Source organism: Drosophila sechellia, chromosome 3R (genome assembly GCF_004382195.2).
Source record: "Drosophila sechellia strain sech25 chromosome 3R, ASM438219v1, whole genome shotgun sequence".
Classification (NCBI taxonomy): Eukaryota; Metazoa; Arthropoda; class Insecta; order Diptera; family Drosophilidae; genus Drosophila; species Drosophila sechellia.
In genome coordinates, this window is record NC_045952.1 from 6,716,416 (window position 1) to 6,738,881 (window position 22,466).

The following is a 22,466-nucleotide window of genomic DNA, read 5'->3' on the forward strand; positions in this document are numbered from 1 at the left end:
CAACGCTGACATGCGCATTGCCAGCGGTTAGCCTGTGAAGTCAAAACAGCTGATGTGCAGCAATACCGTGGGATTTTTCGGCGGCTCTTGGACGGCCACACATTGTTTTGTTTACCTTTTTACCTAGTGAGTTAATTATTTTATGCCGATTGTGATACTTAACTATTTGAATTAAAACACTTAAAATATTTATAAGTAAAAGTTGTTATACACTAAAGTAGTTCGTAAGAACTAACGGAAAGGATGATTCGCTTACGGCAAGCTATTTGTGAGCAGGTGAGCATAATATTGAAGAAACTACCCATTATGTCAGACCAAACATGTCTCCCACATTCCAGCTGCCGCAGCTCAAGAATGCCTGCCATGCCCTGGAGGTGCCTGTCAAGAAACAACAGCTCCAGAATGGCGGACGTCCGACTGTGGAGTGGATTCTTCCCTCTGCGTTTGCTCAACAGGAGGGGGAACTACTGGACTCAATGAAGAAGCAAAGATTCAAGGATGCCTACGTGGAAAACGTTCGAATTGTACCCAGCGCTGGACGCAGTGCAGCCAAGATAGAGTTCCAGCTGCAGCCTCAGGTCTTTGTAGAGCAGCTCCTCCAAACTAAAGAGAATGCTTTGCATCCTTCGTCCTTTGCTGCGGAACACATAGTGGTTGAGTACAGCTCGCCCAACATAGCCAAACCCTTCCACGTGGGCCACCTGCGCTCCACAATCATCGGCAATGTTCTGGCCAATCTGCACCAGCATTTGGGCTACCGCACCACCCGCTTAAATTACCTGGGGGATTGGGGCACGCAATTTGGATTACTGGCATTGGGAGTTCAATTGCTGAATATAAGCGACAAGGAGATGCAACTATCCCCAATAGAAACGCTGTACAAATCCTACGTGGCCGCCAACCAGGCGGCTGAACAAAGACCTGAAATCGCGCAGCAGGCGAGAGACCTCTTCGCCGCCTTGGAAGGAGGAACGGATAGAGCGATGGCCAAGCAATGGCAGCAGTACAGAAAGTACACTATAGAGGATCTATCCAAAGTCTATAACCGATTGGGCGTTCACTTCGATAGCTACGAATGGGAGTCCCAATACTCCCAGCAGCAAATTCAGGATGTTCTCGACAAACTGCGCAGCGCTGGACTCCTGCAGCCGGAGCACGATGGTCGTGAAATTGTCGTGGTGGATGGTCGACGCATTCCTGTGATCAAGAGTGATGGATCCACTTTGTACCTGGCCAGGGACATCGCTGCGCTGCTGGAGAGGCTGTCCAGATTCCAGTTCTCACGCTTGCTCTACGTCGTGGACAATGGTCAAGCGGACCATTTTAATGCTCTCTTTAAAACAACGGCAGCCCTGGATGACCGCCTAAGTTTGGAACAGCTGCAACATGTGAAATTCGGACGCATTCAAGGGATGAGCACTCGTCAGGGAAAGGCAATCTTCCTTAAAGATGTCCTGGATGAAGCACGCAGTATAATGCGGGAAAAGCGAAACTTAAGTGCGAGTAGGTGACTTAATACTTACGCAATCCGATGAACTTTAAGTCCCAACATTGTTTTCTAGCTACCAGAGAAAATTACAATCTGGATGATGAACATGTATGTGATATTTTGGGCGTGTCAGCCGTCCTGATCAATGTCCTCAAGCAGCGAAGGCAACGAGATCACGAGTTTAGCTGGCAGCAGGCGCTCCAAGTAAATGGTGACACAGGAATTAAGCTTCAATACACACACTGCCGCCTGCACAGTTTGCTGGATAATTTCCGAGATGTAGATCTGGACGATATTAAGCCCGACTGGAAGCATTTCGCCACGGAGCCAGCGGATGCTTTGGATCTGCTCTACGCACTCGCACGCTTCGATCAAAGCGTTTGGCAATCGAAGGAACAACTGGAGGCATGTGTCCTGGTCAACTATCTCTTTGGATTGTGGTGAGTACAATAGAATAATTGTAAACTTTGGTTATGCACTGTGATAGTCAAGCGTAACAAAAGAAATTTTTAAGTAAATGCTAAGGTATAAGAACTAAATGCACCCTTTTCCATTTTCCCTGCAGCAATGCCACCAGTCGAGCGCTGAAAAGATTGCCTGTGAAACAAGAGTCCAGCCTAGAAAGGCAACTGCAACGCCTGCTTCTCTTTAATGCTGCCAAGAAAACGCTGCGACAGGGAATGGAGCTCCTCGGCCTGCGTCCACTGGACCAAATGTAGACCAATGAGATCTAAGGCACCGCTGTTAACATAGTTTATATTTATTAAAACACTTCGATATAAAATGCAGCCCAGTGTTGCAGATGCGCACGTGCTCGTCTAGCGCTTCTTCCACGTGTACTTGCGGCGTGCTCCTTCCTGTCCGAACTTCTTACGCTCCCGGCGGCGATAGTCACGTGTCAGCAGGCCGGCTGCAACATAAATTGCAATTAGCGGCAATAAGTCAACGGCGGCGGCTGCATAGGAGCCTCATTCACTTACCCAGACGCATTGACTCAATCATCTCTTGATCGACAAAGCTGCGCAAACTCATGGCGATGCCCCAGCGGATGGCTCCAGCCTGACCGGAAGGTCCGCCTCCCTCGACGTTGGCCTCCACATCGACTTTGCCCAGCAGCTCGCTAAATTGCAGCGGGAAGAGGAGCTGGAAAAATCGAGATAACGAATCGGCGAATGAGAATGGTATAATGTCGTGGCCGTTAGATGTCAAGTTCGAGCGCCCGAGGCAGCCATTGTACGGACGATCTCTCTGTATTCAAATGACGCTGCGATAGCGCTTTCTGTACAACAATGCCGATAGATAATGGCGGAATGGTTAGCCAAATTAAATGTCTCTCGGCCGCGGCCACTAAACTGCAACAGATTGTTGCATGTCCGCCTGGCAATTAGTGGACTCATCAGTCGACTGGGTGGGAGCTGAAAGGTTCGTCTGCCGGGCTAGGTGTGATGCAAATTATAAGCACATTATAGCAATGCATCAAGTCCGGATAATTGCGGTGCCGCGGGCATGATCAGCACGCGCTGTCCCGTTAATAGGTTGAATAATAGTTGGTTTTACGTAATTAGTCGAGTTCTTTTGAAAGTCAATTAAAGAAGGTCCATGTTCTATATAGTTCTTCATTGTATATTGTATATAGTATATTAAATAGTTTAACATACATCTAACTTTCGAATTAAAAGAGAATGTAACATTTTTAGCCAAAGAAAATGTAAATCAATTTTGTCTATTTATACGTCTTACATTTTTATGAATCCGGTCAAAAAACCATTAATTAATTATTTTCGCACACTTAGCAACACCTATGACGCCAATCACAAAGTTCACAGATTCCAAAGATCAAAACAAATCGTAATTCAATTTTCGTTTTGGCCATTTTTCGAATTCGACTGCGTGGGAATCAAAGTCAAGGGGCTTGACAAACGTAACGCCTGACAATGGTCGTTTGGCAGTCGGAGAGTAAACGTTATGATTAAAAAACAATAAGCAATAAACAATAAACCCGGTACAACAAAAGGGGAAGACCAATTTTTAAACTATTGTTCTTCTGTCCCCCTTTTTTTTGGCAAACCAAATCGACAACTGCCATCAATCACCGAAATATCACCAGATGAACAGCCGCAGGGAAGAGGGACAGACTTTGATTTGTTTAAATAAATTTCTAGATGACTTCACGCAACAGTAACAACAATAATAAGCACAATAAAAGGCTTTCGAACAAGATTTTCAAATTAATGTACGTACACAACACACAATCACCGAATGCCAAAGACATCCGAGCGACAGTCTTAATTGAAAACGATAAAAATAGCACCAGATTTGCAGAAAAGTGACGAGGCGAATAACAAAACTGGTTGCCCCAACTTCAGGGTTTCCCAAATCCCAAATCCCTCTTCGTGCGACCTATTGTCGTGGGTGTGGAATTTCAGGGAGGAGGTGCTGCAGGTTTAAGGGGAGGAGGGTTGCCTACCGGCATCCCAAAGCTTCAAGAAAATTCGCGGTTACAGTTTATTATGATTTAAATGAGTTTTATAGTTTGACACATGAGCGAAGTCGACACGACCAAAAGATCCACGAAGATATCGCTCGGCGTACCAACTGTACAAGTGTAATAGTGTCGGCTCAGGGGGATATAGTATATATACTATATATTCTATATATACTACGCCTTCTTCATTGGCGCTCGTCGAGCGGCTCACTTTTGGACACTCATATCGCGTAGAAGATCGTTTAGGCGTAGTTCTTTTTATCAGTCGATCCCGCGTCGTCGAGAGTGCGCCAAGTGTCGGAAAATATTACATCGCTTCAAGAAAGTTCAACATCAGATTACCTCTCACAAAAAGGATAACTATCAGAGCAAAATGTTTCGATTATCGGTTATGATACGCCACCGGTTCTGCAGTTAAAACCATTGGCATAATGTAAAGTGATCTTTCCAGAACTGTCGATCAAATTAAGTTTAGAGTTTCAAAATACGTGAAAATCTATCTTATCAAAGTATTTGACAAGTAAATATTATGGAAAAACAATTACACGCTGAATAATAACGTCTGTTTTAATATAATTTGAAATTGAACAAGTAAAAAGTATTATTTTACTTAAAAACCACATTAATAAAAGCTTATCCTTTGCAAAACTTCTTGAAAAGGCTTAAAAGTGAAGTTTTCACGTCCGTTTGAAACAGTAATTATTTATTTATATTTCGATTTAGAGCTATGAACATAATAAACTTTTTCCTTGACTACGAAAATATGACGATAGAAACCTAAAGAGCCCAAGCAGAATCGAAACTAAATCCGCAAATACTAAAAAAATTTGCATTAATCATAGCCCAAAGTGCCTAAGTACAAGTGGGGGATCACATCAGCGATATCTAGAAGTTTTCTATTACAAAATCAGCCAAAGTGAACAATCAACGATCTCTATAACCGAGTGCAACTTACATATGAATAGCAATTGAGGTTTGTTTACACTCGGTGCACGGCATTTGTCGACTGCATTATCCTTTAATTCGCGCACTCTGCCTCTCGGATTCAATTGCAACTGCATAGGCGCACGAAAACTATATAGTATATACCTAGATCGGATTTAGTAATCAGCTAGTGTACGGCGCAGTGTGGGGAATGGGCATGCGCTTCAGGTTCAAGGGCATTGTGGCAACGCAAAAATATGTACAACCCAACTCAGCCACTCAATGCGTTCGCTCAGATAATAACCCCCTTAAGTTCCCCACAAAGGCGCGAGCGAGCGAAGAAAAGGCTCCAAATTGCTTTCAATTATAATTGAATCAGCGGGCGGCAAAGAAAGACACGAGCGATACCCGCCAACGAACGATCCCGAAGAGCGTTCGGCCGATCGAACGTCGGCCATCGGCCATTTCCACGGCACCATGGCGTCGCAGTTTTCCAAGATGGCCGGCGGCGGTCTGTCATAACGGGTAATCATACGCCATACGCCACTTCCGGGCCTTCGAGTTCAAGAAAAGCCAGTCAGCCAGTTATCTACTTCAAATCTAGCACTTTTTGCACCTGCAAAAAACGTATTAATTGATTGGGCCATTTCCAGCAATTCACACAGTGCGCCAAAAGTGGCAGCACATTTGTAATCACACGGGGGCGTTTTTAAACCAATATTTGGCTAGTGTGTTAGCAAGTTTTGGGACCTCGCAGACTCCAGACACCAACCCACAAACCACACACGGCGAGAAATGAAGTGATCTTAGAATATATATTTTTTAAATATTTCAAATATTCATATTACTCAAGGCATGGACTAAAATTCCTCTAAATTTGTAAAGTTTTACAATAACGCCCCTTCATTTTGTAAGCAAAACTATTCCAACATTCTGCAAAATATAAAATCTTTATGTGCATCAGACCTCAAAGATACAAAAACTGGTTTCTCAACTACGCACAGATTTTGATTAATTTGCTCGCATATTTTAGCCAACTCAATTTTGGCCGACGTTTTTGTTGCCGGTCCTTGTTTATCGCCGTATATGTTTAATCAGTCAGCGAATTTTTGGTTTGCCTAATCAAAGAAAGTTTCTTATGCGTTGTCGTCAGGCAAACACAGGCTTTTTTTTTTGCGTTTCCCATTAACTTTTGTTTATGTTTTGCAAACAAGTTTGAAAGATTCCCAGAATCGCTCGAGAATTGTTTACAGTAATACGATGCCGAAAGTAATGCAACAAATAAAACCTAAACAAGCTTAACGCTTCGCTAGCTAATTTAGTCTAATGTGACATCGTAACTTTCTGGATTCCTGGCAGTCGATTGCCTGAAGTTACATAATCTGGGGGAAAAGGCTGGAAAAACACAGAACTTGCATTTTGCAACTAAACAGATGTGATATTATGAGCAAATCAAAAATAAACAAAATAAGATTAATAGCGAATGCCAAATAAAATAATAGGATAAAATAAATTCGAAAAGAGAGAGAGAGACGATTGCTGAAATCCATTTGAATGTATTTTTTTAATTAATTAAATCTGTCAGCTGAACAACAAATTGGCATATTTCTTTTAATTCATTATAGAAATGATCAAAACACCAAGGCAAAGTCTATATCTTAAAGAGGAATGAATTTTGAAGTAAACCGCTCCTGAGCTTTGCAATCTGCTTACATACTAAACGAAACGAAGTACTCACTTCCACCTCTGACGTTGACATAAATTGTAAATAATATGCACAAACAAAATCAAAATAATAAAATAAACAAATAAAACATGGGTGTGTCACAAAAGGGGTGCCAAAATAGACTTGTTTATCCCAAAAATAGCTTCAATCATGAAGTTTAGACTTACATAACTTAAGCAATTCCCCGACTAATTCAAATGATATGTATGTATCTCAACGATAGTAGTTTCTTAACCCCCCTTTGGGTTGAGCAGTCAGAACCAGTAGCACTCTAAGATAAATCCCCGGATAGTCTGGCGATAATGGTGTGGTGATTGTGATGATGTGGTCTTATCGCTGCGTCAAAAGGAAGACGCTTAGATAACTGATAACTGCGACCACGAGTGTCGCATCCAACGCACTACTGGCTATCTTTGGCAGAGTCCATCCATCCAGACAGTTGGGAAAGTCAGCCAGTCAGTTGGGTCCAGTTGGCTTGGGATAGCTCAGAGGGATTGTTAGGATAACATAGATGCCTCGTAGAAAGTTGCAGTCGATAAACTTCACACCGAACTATCTTTGCAGGCCTTTGAAAATGTCAACCAGTCGCTGAAATTGGGCTATAAATTGGCGCTCCGCTGGCGTGTGATATTGGAAAGTAACTTTTTCGCATACTTATTTGCCGATTGCAGGCGGTGACAAAAAACGAAGTTGCATTGCACCGAGGTTTTTGCGCATATTTGCGCGTTTTAATTGCCACAACCACGAAAGCAGCAGCATTGACACCACCGGCGGCGGCGGCGGCGACGACGACGACGACGACGACTGCAGCAGCAACTTCTGGCCGTCACCATGGAGAATCTTGGCTATAAGGAGGGCAGCACCAAGCCCCGCCGCATGACACGTTCGATCAGCGTCGTTACCAAAACCGAAGTGGAACAGCCGCTCACGGAGAATAATGCAAATAACCGGTAAGTGCCAGTTGGAGTTGCCAGTTTTCAGTTGCCTGTTGCTGCTGCAGTTGCAGAAATTTCTGGCCACAATAAAACACACTCGAAATATACACATATATAGGCGTGATTGCCGGACCCAAAAGGCGAAGACGCGGAAGCAGTCCGTGATTTATGTGACAAACGAATTGCCAGCCAGAAAACCAGCATGTTATTCGCAAAATCATATAATGTTTGCTTATCAAGTGAGGAACAGTCAGTCAGTTTTTGTGTGGGGTGTAGGGTAATACTCATAAAAAATGGGATAACTACATCTGATAATTGATTTTTGCAGTAAAAAAGCTAATTGCATGGAATTATAGGAAGACACAAAAAGTTTATTTTTCTGCTGGTGGTTAAACCCTAATATGTAGTAAAGAAAATACCAAAAATATAATAATAATTATTAGAGTAACAGTTTTTTCAGCCATGTGATGGCTACTAATATGAGGCTCAGTTAAAGAATATATAGTACTTGAAATTATCACAAATATCATATTGCAACGGAATTTTCAAAGCTAAGGAACAGCTTCCTTTTTGCCAAGTGTAATTTTGATTACTTTATTGATTGTATACTTTTGTATAAGCTATTTTACACATATTCGTGTTATACTTTAAAAGTTAAGGCCTTTGCGAGTTTAAAATGCGTTTTTAAGGTCATGGCATTCTTCATTGATTAAAATATCATATCATCCCGCCTTTTTTTTATGTATTTACAATATCTCATCGAAAGAACTTAGCTAACAAAAAGATAAAAATGCTGAAAAGTGAGATGTACCAAAGATTTTCACTCCCACTCGCGCTGAAATTGCAGACTTTTTGGAGATTTCTCGCTCTCGCTAAAGTATCTCTCTCTCCAAATAGTATTATACACCTGAGGTCAAAATAGTGGCACTTAAAAATGACACCTTCATACATTAATTTTTTACGGATAAATCAAAAACTGACAATGATCATAAATAGCCTTACATAAGGCTTACTTATGTAATTTATGTACTTTCCTAAGAAGCACACTAAAAATCAAATCATCAATCATATACTTACAAAGATGTTTAACCTCGCGTTCCCAGAGCTATTATTTTAACCCTACCTGTACGCGTGTCTCCCCGCTCTCTAGATAACCTCTCTTTAAATCTCGATCGACGACTTAACCAACGCTTGCCGATTTTCATCGAGCTCAGTCGGATTCGATACAACAATGCAGGCGGACGCGTTTGTAGCTGGCCAAAAGAGTGCGGAAGCAGCGATATAGCAGCCACAAAATACGGCTAGAACGCGTTCGAAGTGATCGTCGTCGGTGTAGAAACAATAGGAATAAACGCTGAAATAACGTCCGAAAAAACCTCCGTCGACGGCAACAACAAAACGGAAGTGAAAAATTCGCGTTTTTTCACACAACATTTAGCATTTTCCGCCCGTTAGACGCGATTGTCTGGGCTCCCACAAAAGGCCTCCATTGTGAGGCACTTGTCCCGTTCCGACCCCATCCGATCCAGTGCGATCCGATCGGATCCCATCCGATCCGTAGTCCGTATTTCGAATTTGGCGGATCGGTCGACTGGCGCGCCGGGCTCTCCCATGTATTTCGGAAATGAAATTAGAAATTGAAAACAGCTCACTGTCGAATTGGCATCATCCGTGGATATGGCTGCAAACGGTGTACGTATTCAGTGGTCCCAGTCGCTCGGTTGCCGAGATTCCCGGCTTAAGTGGCCAACAAAAGCAGTGACACTGGGCAGTGGACGGTGGTGCACAACGAGTGCACCAGCTTCTGACCATGGACGAGGTCTGAAATTATGCAGCGGGCAACTATGCTGAGCAGCCCCAAGTTGGCGACCAAGAAAACAAAACAAAGTCTGCCGGCGCAGTCGGTGAATCCATCAACGTACGAGAACAGTGAACAGTGAATAAATACTGAGCAGTGAAATAAGAAAACCGCTTCAATCAAAACGGCCAACTTAGCATAACTCCCAACGCAAAATAACACACAATAATTATTTAAAAATATGCATGCTCGAAAAGTCAACAGATCTCGAACTCCGCTGTTCAGTGCCATTTGAGCGATGGGGATTATGTGTGTACAGATCCATTAAAAAGGTGATCTGTGCGAGTTGAGAGTAGAGTTTGGACAAAGAGAAGTGCGAGTCTATCTAATGGCTTTGTTTAATATATTTAACCAAGTTAGTTCGACCGAATGGGCTGTCCTAACAACGCTGAGAAGCGTCGAATTGTTTACGAGTTCTAGCTTCATAGTAATTACAAGTTTCTCATAAATCGTCAACAAGCTAAAAACTAAAAGGCAAACGCAGTTTGAAGTTGTAAATCGTCTAGACGTGATATTTTCCCATGATGACAACGCAATCCATGATCACAGAACACAAGTTCATCAATACGTTGATTTGGAAGCCAAGACAGAAATTAACCGCATTAACTAAATTTAGAAAACTTCCACTGACATAAAAATGTTCTCTAATCACTGACAAATTATTTGAGTGCTTTAAACCATAAAAACTGATGCACAGTGTGTTCGAAATCACGGATCGAAATAACCTCAAATCCACGAAAACCTGTTTAAAGTTAAGGAATTAGCATTGAAAAGTTTAGATGTTCTTTCTCCAAAGTATTCAAATAAACTAAATAAATACTATAAATAAATTTTATTGGAATTTAATGTTGTATCAGTTGGAAGTCTTAATAAAAAACCGAAAGGCAATGGAAATCTTCCACTAATCATTAATCAATGTGCAAAATCGAACTAAAATTGATAAATCGCTGTTCAAAAAGACTAACAATCGTGAATAAAAATAAAATAACATTTATCTTAGGATACCCTGTGAAAAGTTGCACATTTCAAGTAAATAACTACAAAAACCTAGCCTTACTAACTTACTTGACCAACTTAAAACCCATCAGCGAAAAACTATAAATAACTAGGGTCAATATCAATATTACTTATTTAATGTTAGGCGCATAGAAACGCACATAGACGCTCCACTGTACTGGTCGGTGGTAAAAAAAAAAGTACTCCATGTTCATGCCATGGGAAGCTTGAATAAAACAAAGTTTTTGTTAGAAATTATCCAACCGTAGAACATCCGTACAACTTTCAATACGATTATACTCATCCGTTTGCATCTCCACAGCTTCAAATCGATTCCACCCAACTTGATGGTGCGATGGCGGAACAACACTGACGCCATGATCGAAGCCCAGTACCCGACCGCTGGAGAATTCGAATACATGGAGTGTGGACCGTCGCCGCCGGCGGAGAGTGCGCCGAGCATGTACGACAGCTTCGAGGAGCCGACCAGCGAGCTGAGCGTCCAGATATGCAACGATACGCTGCGGATCAGCATGATCGACCAGATGAAGAGCGCAGCGGGGCGCGTCAAGCTCTTCGAGGACATCGAGCAGAGCAACGTGGTGGCCGAGGGCATACGGGCGCACTTTGAGTCCGCCTCAAAGCTGGAGAAGAATCTCTGCTACCTGTGGGCCGCGTACCTCAAGCGCTGGGATCTGATCGAGAGTCTGCTGGAGGCGGGAGCCGACCTGCACTTCTGCGATCAGAACGGAATATCAGCCTTGCACCTGAGCGCCTTCAGTGGCTGTTTGGCCACCTTGGGCCTTCTGGTGGCCAAGGGTTTGAATGTCAATCTGCAGTCCAAGTGCTACACGCCTCTGCACTGCGCAGCCTTTGGCAATGCTGCGGAGGCGGCAAAGCTACTGATCAACAATGGAGCGGACATATCCAAGGACACCAGCAAGCCGAACTGCGAGGAGAGCCTGCTGCACTGCGCCGTGCGTTCCAACGCCCTGGAGTGTCTGCAGATCTTCATTGCCGAAGGTGCCGATGTAAACTCGCTCAAACCGAATGGCACCAATGCCATTCACCTGGCAGCTGATCTGGGCAATATGCAGTGTCTGGAAGCCTTGCTGAATGCTCCCAATGCAGATGCCAATGTGCGTATCTGCATCCGCGAAAAGGAGTCCACAGCCTTGCATCTGGCAGCAGATGAGGGCAACGTGGAGTGTGTGGACTTACTCCTGGCCAAAGGTGCAGATGCCAAGCTGAAGAACCATCGCGGTTTCACACCGCTCCACCTGGCAGCTAGAACTTCCAGTCTGGACTGCGTGGAATCGTTGCTGAGGAATGGCAATGCCGACGCCAATGCCGAGGACTTCGATCACCGAACTCCGCTTCACGCGGCGGTGGGAAAATCCGAGAATGCCTACGACATCATGGAGACCCTCATCCAGTGGGGTGCCAATGTCAATCATAAGGACATTTACGGATTTACAGCTCTCCACCTGGCTGCGTTGGATGGGCTGGTGCAGTGTGTCGAGATGCTGATATTCCACGGAGCGGATGTGACCACCAAATCGAAGAAAGGTACCTCCGCGTTGAACGTTATCACCCGGAAGACCCCGGCTTCAGTGGCCATGATCAGACAGAAACTGGACGCAGCCATAACGCTGCACCACTCGCAGGTAAATAATCTTCATTCTTTTCCCATTGGAATTGCGCATGTTATCCATTCCTTTGTCACCCTAACAGGACCCCGTGAACCGTGAGGTGGAACTGGAACTGGACTTCCGTCAGCTGCTGCAGCACTGTCATCCGCGCGAGATCAGCTACCTAAACACGTTCGTCGACGAGGGTCAGAAGGAGATACTGGAGCACCCGCTCTGCTCCTCGTTCCTGTACATCAAGTGGGGCAAGATCCGCAAGTACTACATTGGCAGGCTCATCTTCTGCTTCAGCTTCGTGCTCTTCCTCACGCTCTACGTGCTGACAGCTTTGGCCCACAACTGCTACAATGGGAGCAAGAACGACAACACGACCATTCCAGCGCAGGAGTTGTGCCAGAAGCAATCCATTCTGGGCGATATGCTCAGGAACAACCCCTTTGTGATGGAGATGCAATGGTGGGTTCTGGTTGCCATCACCATAGTGGAGATATTTCGAAAGCTATATGGCATTACGGGCTACTCCTCATTTCGGCACTACGTAACGCAGGTGGAGAACATTATGGAGTGGTTCGTGATAACCAGCGTGTTTGTTATATCCTACATCTACACCAACAAGACGTACACGTTTCAAAACCACATAGGCGCCTTCGCCGTTCTGCTCGGTTGGACAAATCTCATGTTGATGATAGGTCAGCTGCCGGTCTTCGATGTCTATGTGGCCATGTACACGAGAGTCCAGGGGGAATTTGCGAAGCTATTTATGGCCTACTCCTGCATGCTGATTGGGTTCACCATCAGTTTCTGTGTTATCTTCCCATCGTCGTCGTCATTTGCCAATCCGTTTATGGGCTTCATAACAGTGCTGGTGATGATGATTGGTGAACAGGATTTATCCCTGCTGATCAACGATCCCGAAGGCAAGGATCCACCTTTCCTCCTAGAAGTCAGCGCACAAATCACCTTCGTTCTGTTCCTGCTGTTCGTGACCATCATTTTGATGAACCTGCTTGTGGGCATTGCAGTGCACGATATACAGGGATTAAAGAAGACAGCGGGGTTGTCTAAGCTCGTGCGACAAACGAAGCTGATCAGCTACATAGAGTCGGCGCTATTCAACGGCTACCTTCCGACATGGCTGCGCAACTTGCTCCATTACACCGCCCTGGTCTCTCCCCAAGCCTATAGAGTGGTTCTGTGTGTCAAGCCACTGAATCCCAGCGAGAAACGCTTGCCCCGAGAAATCCTAATGAAGGCTTACGAAGTGGGAAAGATGCGCAAGCATTTCGGTCACACCATCTCCTCAAAGAACTCAGCCGAAAACTATTTGTCGTACAAGAACAAGTATAACAACAATAATGGCGCCACGACCGGATATGTACTACCCGATGCGGACCCGGATGGCGGGCAATTCACCACACTAACCACTAAGATCGATGACAATGCTGATCGGATCGAGTTCCTCACCCAGGAGATCCAGGAGCTGAAGCAGGCGCTCATCTCGCAGCAACAGCAAGCCAGCAAGGTGATCGACAAGCTGCTGATTGTGATTTCCAATCAGCAGAAGCAGAATCTGCGCAAGTAGCAGGAGCATTTACTGCACCCTTTTCGGAATATTTATAAATCACAGTTTAAACTTTCCTAGACGTAAGGGGTTCGTGCAGACCCCAAAGAAACCAGAACATTGTTGATATTATCGTAGCAACGAGTTGTAGTTAAACCAATTTTGATATCGATGCGCCAGGCGCCCTATGCATACGCTATATAGCCATATACCCTACATGCACTACTATTTATACAAATACTATAACTAGCGTTTAGTTGAACTAGAGGCGAGCAGTTGGCAGGATTGATTTGTGGCTGGTTCCAGGCTGTGTCTTTGTTGTTTTGGCGTTGTCGTCAGAGAATCGTTTATATAGTAATTTAATGCAAATTATTACTCTTAATAAAGTATATGCTATATATCTATTGTTATAAAAAAAGCGTTCTTATTTGCAGCTGTCGTCCAAATTGAGCGATGTCTCTAATGTCAAGGTAAATGTACTATCAACTGATTTTGAAATGTGTAATTTCATGTGAATAAAATCTCAAGAATATTTGAACTTTTCGAAATATTAGTTCAGTAGGATTTTAAATTTTTCCTAACTGCAGTTGTAAATTCATATTTGAACAAGGAACCTATTATCAGCAGAAGCTTAAGCTGCACATGACTTCACTCACCTGTTCCTTGCAGTTTTCGTCCTCAAAGTATGAGATATCCTTTCCATTAATGCTGATTTTTCCTGTTCCGGGTAGCCGCACTGTGACATCGGCTCTAGCAGTTTTGCGCAGGCACTCGTAGGTGGTGATGTACTGGCGACCCTCTTCATCGATCCTCGGTTTGGGCACCTCCAGCTGCTTGGACTGGTCCATCAGCGGTTTCAGGTATCGCTCGATGAATGCTTTGCTCTTGTAAGCATATGGCGATGCGATAAGCCGATCCATGGAGTTGGAAAAGTTAGAGTATTCGATATCGGCAATGCTCTCAACTAGCAAAAGTTCCAGCTGGTCCTTGGGCAGCAGCTGAAAGCCGGCAATCTCACTAAAATAAAGTACAGAAAACCATGTCAAATTATCTCATTTGCAAAACATGCAGAGTTTGTTTACAGTTTTTGGTTCTCATCGGGTTTATTGCCGCGCCGAAGCATGCGCTCCTCCAGATCCGCCAGCTTGTTAGTTTCTTCCACAATGTCCTGGTAATTAAAAATAAAGTAATTAATACCTATCTACCAAACCAAGTAATTAAGTTCCCTTGTTGCGCATTTACTCACATGAAGCAGTTGGAAGAAGTTAGGTTTGCCGGTGTAGAACATGCTGTGGAATGGTCTGCCCGTCTCATCGAATTCCGCAGCCTTGCGGGCGGGAAAGACAACCTCGGGTGACTTCATAGCCGGCCGAGCCTTTTGGTCGTACAATCCGGAGGGAAACAGATAGGATATTGCCTCCTGTAATTGATGATGAGGTAAAATCTCGCCTTAAAGATTTCCATAGCCCAGTATCTCACGTCTATGTCCTCCTGGGTAAACGTCTCCGCATCGGCGCCCATCATGTTGGCCAGGTGCCGCTTTCCGATCTGGAACTCCAGGTGCTGGGTCTTCATGAACTCATCGTGTTCGGTGGCTCTTTTCAGGTACGCCCGCATGGCCTTGCTCACCCTTTGCTTCTGGACAGCTGCCGGAGCAGCCTGGACGGTCACATCGGTGGCAAATGGAGCCGCTGCCTGAAAGGTTATGCAAACGTTTGGTCTCACAATTGGGAACAGTGAAAAATGTCAAGTTTACGCTCTATTGACTTGACTATTGTACCAACCATGTAGAATGAAACCGGCGCACTGGATTTGCATGCATTTTGCAGCAGATTCCTGTTATTTTTCACTATATTTAAGCCAAAAACTCGCAGTGCCATCCTTTCGATTTTGCGGAAGAAGAAGAGAATAAACATATGTTTCAGTCAGTAGAAGTTGGATGGTCGGTGTTGGAAAACCCACATAACATCAGCTGATTTTTAGCGCGCATTTTAAAATCTTTTTTTATTTGTTATTTTAATTTTTTTATTTATTTATAACCGCGACCACATTTGGTAACCACGGTGACCACATTACCTTGGGGAAGCAAATTACTTTATTTTTAAGATAATTATTTTATTAATAATTCATTTTATACTTAACATGCAAATTTCAAATAATTGTCCTAAATAAATCAGTTAACGCTATGAATTTTTTATTTAATTTTATTTTTATTATTTATATTTTTTATTTTAATTATCAACAATATTTAACCCACCGCCTAATTAAGTCCACTTTACCGCTAATAATAAAACCAGCAATCAGTTAATTCTGATGAAAAAATTGTTTAATTACTTTACCGTTTTCCACCTTTACAAATGCTTTTATTGACTATACTTTTTAAACATTCTTTCAATGCTGATATTTTCAAATGGAAATTTAAACGAACACAAATCAAAGGAACAGAAAATACAATGAAAACCTTTCAACAGCTAATTATAGTTATTTGATGTTTAACGCTATATAATTAGTTATAAATAATTGCCTAGGCTTAGCGTTGATAAAAGGTTTTATTCGGGATGTAATGCAGCTATCAGAATTATGTTATATATATCAATACTCTCTCGCCGATTTACACTGTCTCATCATCATTCCATCCTCCCTTGTGGTATTTGGTCGCAGTACAATTTATATGTATTTAAAGCAATTATTTAATAATAATGCCAAGCCTATTTCCACGCCTGCTTGAGCAATTTACGCGACGCTAAATGCTTAACAATCAACGAGCCCGATGTGAGCGCGACTAGCACTATGGAAATGAGAATATAGTCAAAGTCCTCCTTCAGCAAGTCGAACGTCTTTGATGGCGCCACGCGCGTAACGAACAAATCTGCCAAATAAAAATGGTTTACAGTGCTTTAGCTAAAATCGCGTTGGATGAATCTCCCTTACCTAAGCCCGTAGCAACGACTAGACAGGTACTCTCCAAGCCACTGGGCGCGGTATAAATATTACGCAGACGGGCCACCGTCTGGTTGTAATTTATATGGCTCTCCGTTGGCAAAGGCAGCTCGGGTATGTAGGGGATGGCTCCTTCCTCACGTCCCTGAGTCGAGGATGCGATAGGACGCCGGGGATCCAGCAAATGCCACGGCATTTCAACAATGGAACCACTGGCAGTGCCGACTAGAATAAATGGCAAATGGTTAGCATCCTATTTGGCGATCAAATAGCTTTCGTTGATGCTTACTAAGCACATGCTTGTTGGTGATTCCGCGCTCCGTGATAGTTTCCCGCAGAGCCTCAACAATTGTGGGCAGTATATAAGACTGGCGCTCCACGAGGGGCATTGGCGGAGCTTGCAAGGAGCTCCAAACACTGCTGTTTGCCTGACTCTTGCCCTCATACAGTTCGATTGTGGCTGTAGAAAGTGAATGAAGTTAAGTAAATATGGGTGTGTGCCAAAGGCTATCGCTGTTGTAACTTACTAATCTCCGTGCGACGCAATTTCTCGTTGAAGTAGGAGTAGGCAAGCCAATTTTCGGAGTGGACAATGCTCAGGGGTGCACGCACCTTACGATGCGTCATGGTGAAAACCACAGAGCCGGAGACCACATCAACCAGATACAAATTTAGCACGGCTATGGAGTAAGTGCCATTTAAATGAATGCTCAATTAGACGAAGCGCATGCAGACTCACATTTGTGTGTGGAATCCGGTGCCTGTGTGACGAAAGCCACTAGATTAGGGTTGATGTACTTGTACAGCACCGATCGATCGCCCAGCACACGTCCCTGGGAGTGGACATGCTCGATAGGATTCTTGCCGGCGACGCCGATAATCTGTTGCTCGGAGTTGTGGCCGCCCAGGCGAGCATTCCAAATGTGCGTGCTGGACAGTTGCTGGCGGAAATTATTTAATAGGTTAAGTGCTTACATATTAAATGGCTGCATTACTTACCCCGCCCGCATATTTAACAAAGTAGCCGTCCAACTCTGCAGTTTTCACATCAGCGGTGTACAGATACATTCCATCAGCCTGTAGGTGGATGTAAAGATTTTCAACTCCATTGTTATATCAGGGAAATTCATATCTTACCAGTGGGGTCGCATATTCGGGATAAACATGTACCTTGTTGGAAGCATCCAGTAATAGAATGCCCTTCACAAAGTCCTTTTCCGTTTCTCCCAGCAACGAGAGCTGCTTGATTTTGTAGTCCAGCTGTACGAGGCCACCTTCGGATACTTTGCCCGTAATAGGATTAAAACGATAGAGCACACCATTGCCGCTGACCTATGAAAGTTTAGAATTAGCGTGGGAACTATGCAATTAGCAAGTCAGACCTACAGCATTCTTGCCCAAAATAGTGCACAACGGCTGAAGCGGAAAATGCTTGGCCGAGCGCTGGACAATCAGACGCATCTGTTCGTCGTTAGCGAATCCAATAACATTGGGAAGATACAGCTGCCAGTGATGCTTTCCAGAGACATTGTCAATGCCAAAAATCTTTCCAGCACGCGTCAGTAAAACCAGCATCTTGTGGAGGCCAAAGGAGTCCCTGACCAAGCCGGCTCGCTGGGTGTCCGTAGGTGGAGGACCCAGTCCGATAACATGAAGGAACAAGCTGCGAATTTGAACAGCTTGGGTGGTGATGCGACGCAAAAAGGCACTGGTAATGTCTCCTGTTCAATTGATGAAAATATATATATTAGTAAAGTACAAATTAAATTGGGACGTTTAATTTAACATTAACGATATACCAATTTCATATTTTAGTTTAGATTGGAAATTAAATAATTGACTAGTAAAATAGTAAAAGTAATGCACAAAGTTTAAGCTAGCAAAGCATGCTTGAATTTGTTAGTAAACATTCGTTTTTAGATTAGTGGTACGTTCAATAAACATTAAAAAACCACAAAATTAAAAGTGCTAAACATGTAACAAACAATATTGCATGATTAGTTTGCTGTGAACGTTCACTTACTCTCAAAACTTGTGAAATCCCCTTTTGGTATGCATTTTCAATGATAAAGTTTATGAGTTTACCTTAAAGTAGTGCATAAGTCAAGTACACTCACCGGCCTTGCCCTTCATCTCGTTCTCCAATGTGCCCTCGGTATCGGCAAGCGGCAGATCCACAAACTGCGAGTCGATCACATTGGCCAGCGACTCCTCGCGCGACCAACGAACGCGTCCCTGCTGCACTGCCACGATGGACTCCGAGGTGGTGCTAAACAGAAACAGACAGCTCTTGCCCTCGCCATTGCGCTTCTGCTTGCAGTCGAAGTTGCTCAGCGACGGAGTGCCAAAATGCTCGGGGAATGGCAGACTCTGCTCCAACTCCGCTACCGGTGCACAGTTATCCAAATACAAAGCATTGATCCTGAGAATCTGTCCAAACGCAAAGGGAAAGTAACAATTAGTTTTCACATGGAAATAGTAGAATAGAATATATATATATAAGTTTAAGCATACTCCAGAGGACAGATCTGCATACGCCAAGATCTTGCGATAGTTAAAGCTTCCCACGGCGTAGCTGGAGCTTCGCAGATCACCGCAGATCGATTGGTCCTTGTTGACACTAATTGGCTTGCCATCCACAATCACAACACCATTCAGACCCTGTAGAAATGTTGGGACGATTAGAACTTCATTTTCGATAAAAGCAATAGCTAAGTCTTTTCCTTACCGTCAAGGCCTGAGTTTTTCCCTTCGGCTCCTCCTCGAGCGAAGTACGGATCACCTGACCGCTTTTGGAAACGAGATCCAGACTAATCAACTGCTTTCCGTCCGTACAAACGTAGAAGGTGCCGCTAAGGGTGCAGCTCTCTGAGGTGATCCAAGGAGCTATTATCTTGCTGGTGCTGCCAGTGCTGTGGCCGGAGCTGGCGAAATACGCCGTCACCTCGAGGTGGCTCCGCCAGGCAGGCAACACGTGATATAGCACGGATTTGCTGTAAATCCACATGGCGTCCTGGGCCCGCTCCGTGTTCATGGGCATGATGGACCACTCCCACTCAAGGGCACCCATATTGGTGTTCCAGCCGCGCACCAAAGCGGGCGCGTGTCCCTGAACGGTGAGCATGTCGAAGCCCAGGTTGCTGCCCATCGGAGCCGCGGCCGTGTCGCTGCTGTCATCGGCGAATCCGCTCACCTGGAGCAACTTGACGTCGCCGCGCGGCTTCTGCTCGAGCAACTGCCGCCAAACCAATTCGCCGGTCTTTACGCACAGACTGGCCACCACCCCCTCATGGGTGCTGACCAGAATCCGCGGCTGAAAATGGTTGAGGTCCACGCGAGACTGCTTCAGTGCTCCCACATTGACGCCTCGCCTGCAAAAGCCACACATATCCTCCGGATTAGCGCCGGGTCAATGGTCAGATATCGTACCACACTCACCAGTCGAACTTCTTGATCTGGTCTTCGTAGAGCGCCGAGCAGGTGCCCAATAGGAGCGCCAGCGAAAGTGCGGCCAGTAACCACTTCTCCTGCATGTCGTCCGCCTTGCTTGCTGACCTTCGACTAGCTCGATCTCTGATTGTTCAACTTTCGACGAATTTTTATGTTATAAATTAGTAGAAATCCACATCAATTCGTGTTTTCCGTCATGGCAAAAGGGATGAGAAGACGAAATTGGAGCAGGGTTGGCAGACGATTACCTTATCGATAGTTCAGCGGTCTCACATCCGATATTCAAGTTGGTGGGCCCACCCCCTCTACACGTACTGCAATTCATCACCTTTATGATTAAATTTGTTGCTAAAAACCTTAAATATAAAATGTTCTTCCATTTTGCGGTTTAGAGGGCTATTTTTGCTGCAGATGCGGATGCAGTGTGAATGATTTTATATATTCGTCGTAGTCGTAACGATAACTGTGACCTGACTACCATCACTAGCGGTGCCACATCTAACTCCCATCTCTAATGAGCATTAGTGTCTTCAAAAAAGTTTTATTTTTCCGGAAAAATCGCATTAAAATGTTTGAAAAGAAGAGCGAAAAGGTCAAGCAAGCTGAGCACAAGACGCGGGATGATGGCGTCGAGCTAGAGAGCCAGTTTATCATGCGCGTGCCGAAGGTAAGCCATAACACAAGTAAAAATCATAACAAGCCGTGCAAATTGATGGATTCTCCGGATTCTCCGCAGGAACTGGCGGACACGGTCCATGAAGCAATAAATGCTGGCACCATAAAGGAGCGGCTGACCATCCAACTGGATCAGGATCTGAGGTACGGTGAAGTGCGAATAGATGATCAGATACTGTACACGAAACTCGTGGATTTGCCCACCGTTGTCGAGAGCTACAAGACCATTGACAACAAGAGCTTCTACAAGTCGGCAGACATCTGCCAAATACTCATTTGCAAGGAGGAGCGGGAGGACGAGACGGAGAAGGAGTCGCCTAACAAGAACAAAAAAAAGGACCCCAACAAGGTGGACAAAAAATACCTCTTTCCACACGGCATCACACCGCCCTGCAAGAATGTGCGGAAACGACGATTCCGCAAAACTCTGAAGAAAAAGAATGTCGAAGCTCCCGAGATCGAGAAGGAAGTGAAGCACCTGCTGCGCATTGACAACGAGGCTGTCAGAGTGGACTATGAAATCATAAACGAAGAGGACAAGCCCATGGATGAACTGGAGCAGTCGGACATCAAGCCCTACAACGACGCAGATGACGATCTGCAGGACGAAAGCACCATGCATGCTAGCGAAAAGACGATCACGGAAATGAGCTCCCAGCGGCACCTCCATGTGGAGTCCGATGATGACGAAGCCAGCAACTTTCCCTCACACCGAGCGCCGAACATGGGAGTCGCTGTCCACGACATCTTCGGCGAAGAAGTGTCCAGCACGGATGACGAGGATGAGCCCGATCGGGGCAATAACACCATGCAGCGGCGGGTGATGGAGGAATCCTCACGCCTCTCGGCTGATGATTCACGGATGTCGGACTTCTTTGGCGCTAGTGGCAGTAATACCGGAGCGGGCGGCGTGAAAATGGAGCAGAACGTGTTCAGCAAGTCTATGTTTGGGCATGAAGCCAGTAGTCCTAAGCTCAGCGCTGCCGGATCGAGCTCCAACCTGGCTGCTCCCAGTGGCTTCTACGACAGCCAAATGCTAACCAAGCGCGAGGAGTTCGAGAACATGGAGTTCATAGACGAACCGCAGCCGCAGTACACGCAGCAACAGGTTCAGCAGAAGATCAATCAACTGACGCGCCAGATTCGTGAACTGAAAGCGCAGCAGGTGCAAAAGTCAACGGAAATCGCTTCCATTCAGAATGCTACACTTAAACAACGAATGCAGGAAACGCTTGATAATCTCTACACACAGGTTATTGAAAGGGAACTGGAGCTGAAGGACTTCGAGAATATGCTGGAGTCGTAAGATATACATATAATACAAATGGACTAGCATAAGTTATATTAGAACTATGTAATACTTATTCGGATGTTACTTCAAACTATTTACGATTTCAACGCCGGTTTCTGTTGTTAAAGTGCAAGTGAACGTAAACCTTAGCCAAGAAATGTTGCTCCGTCATTGGTCAACTCATTATTTGTGTAAAATTAAAGTGTTTGCCCAGTATTGATAAGAATGAAATTAGATCGATTTTTCGCAAGGCAACAGGGCACGACAATTGAATCTGTTTCTACGTATTTATTGCAGTGGACTTATCACCAATTAATCATCTAAAATTCAAAAGAATCATATCGAAATTAGTTGAATGCCTCCAGTGCTTGTGGCAGCCATGACCTCCTTAGGAAATGGTGCATTGCCGCACAGAGTCACTGGCACTCGCACCTTGGAGTAAACTGCTCGATATCATGCACGTAATTTCATATCTTCCATGGCTTCG

At 44.6% G+C, this 22,466-nt stretch overlaps 5 protein-coding genes across 9 annotated transcripts; 3 read left to right on the forward strand and 2 right to left on the reverse strand.

Annotated features, from left to right (window-relative positions):
- The first annotated feature begins 113 nt into the window (after positions 1-113).
- Positions 114-2,748, forward strand: LOC6621162 (probable arginine--tRNA ligase, mitochondrial). The gene is made up of 4 exons (XM_032722852.1): positions 114-276; positions 339-1,503; positions 1,563-1,929; positions 2,055-2,748. The coding sequence occupies exons 1-4, from the start codon at positions 244-246 to the stop codon at positions 2,206-2,208; spliced, it is 1,719 nt and encodes a 572-aa protein (XP_032578743.1). The 5' UTR covers positions 114-243; the 3' UTR covers positions 2,209-2,748.
- LOC6614300 (28S ribosomal protein S9, mitochondrial) lies at positions 2,228-15,517 on the reverse strand. Its single transcript, XM_032722856.1, has 7 exons — positions 15,408-15,517; positions 15,103-15,318; positions 14,870-15,043; positions 14,706-14,791; positions 14,280-14,640; positions 2,470-2,632; positions 2,228-2,399 (listed from the first exon to the last, which is right to left on the reverse strand). Exons 1-7 carry the CDS (start codon positions 15,501-15,503, stop codon positions 2,308-2,310), a joined length of 1,188 nt encoding a protein of 395 aa, XP_032578747.1. The 5' UTR covers positions 15,504-15,517; the 3' UTR covers positions 2,228-2,307.
- LOC6614299 (transient receptor potential channel pyrexia) lies at positions 7,441-13,820 on the forward strand. Of its 4 annotated transcripts, none has more exons than XM_002038703.2 (3): positions 7,441-7,574; positions 10,736-12,080; positions 12,148-13,820. In XM_002038703.2, exons 1-3 carry the CDS (start codon positions 7,456-7,458, stop codon positions 13,642-13,644), a joined length of 2,961 nt encoding a protein of 986 aa, XP_002038739.1. In that variant the 5' UTR covers positions 7,441-7,455; the 3' UTR covers positions 13,645-13,820. The 4 variants fall into 4 exon arrangements, with proteins under 4 accessions (XP_002038739.1, XP_032578740.1, XP_032578739.1 ...); XM_032722849.1 differs by lacking the exon at positions 7,441-7,574 and adding an exon at positions 8,771-9,251; XM_032722848.1 differs by lacking the exon at positions 7,441-7,574 and adding an exon at positions 9,290-9,477.
- A 410-nt stretch (positions 15,518-15,927) lies between the features above and the next one.
- LOC6614301 (ER membrane protein complex subunit 1) lies at positions 15,928-20,227 on the reverse strand. Of its 2 annotated transcripts, XM_002038705.2 has the most exons (13): positions 20,002-20,227; positions 19,292-19,934; positions 19,078-19,224; positions 18,681-18,993; positions 18,587-18,607; positions 17,950-18,284; positions 17,701-17,895; positions 17,563-17,640; positions 17,303-17,504; positions 17,091-17,243; positions 16,853-17,023; positions 16,555-16,788; positions 15,928-16,492 (listed from the first exon to the last, which is right to left on the reverse strand). In XM_002038705.2, exons 1-13 carry the CDS (start codon positions 20,094-20,096, stop codon positions 16,332-16,334), a joined length of 2,748 nt encoding a protein of 915 aa, XP_002038741.1. In that variant the 5' UTR covers positions 20,097-20,227; the 3' UTR covers positions 15,928-16,331. The 2 variants fall into 2 exon arrangements, with proteins under 2 accessions (XP_002038741.1, XP_032578742.1); XM_032722851.1 differs by lacking the exon at positions 18,587-18,607.
- Positions 20,228-20,517: 290 nt separating this feature from the next.
- Positions 20,518-22,210, forward strand: LOC6614302 (transcription initiation factor TFIID subunit 7). The gene is made up of 2 exons (XM_032722854.1): positions 20,518-20,680; positions 20,750-22,210. Exons 1-2 carry the CDS (start codon positions 20,528-20,530, stop codon positions 21,992-21,994), a joined length of 1,398 nt encoding a protein of 465 aa, XP_032578745.1. The 5' UTR covers positions 20,518-20,527; the 3' UTR covers positions 21,995-22,210.
- Positions 22,211-22,466: the final 256 nt, after the last annotated feature.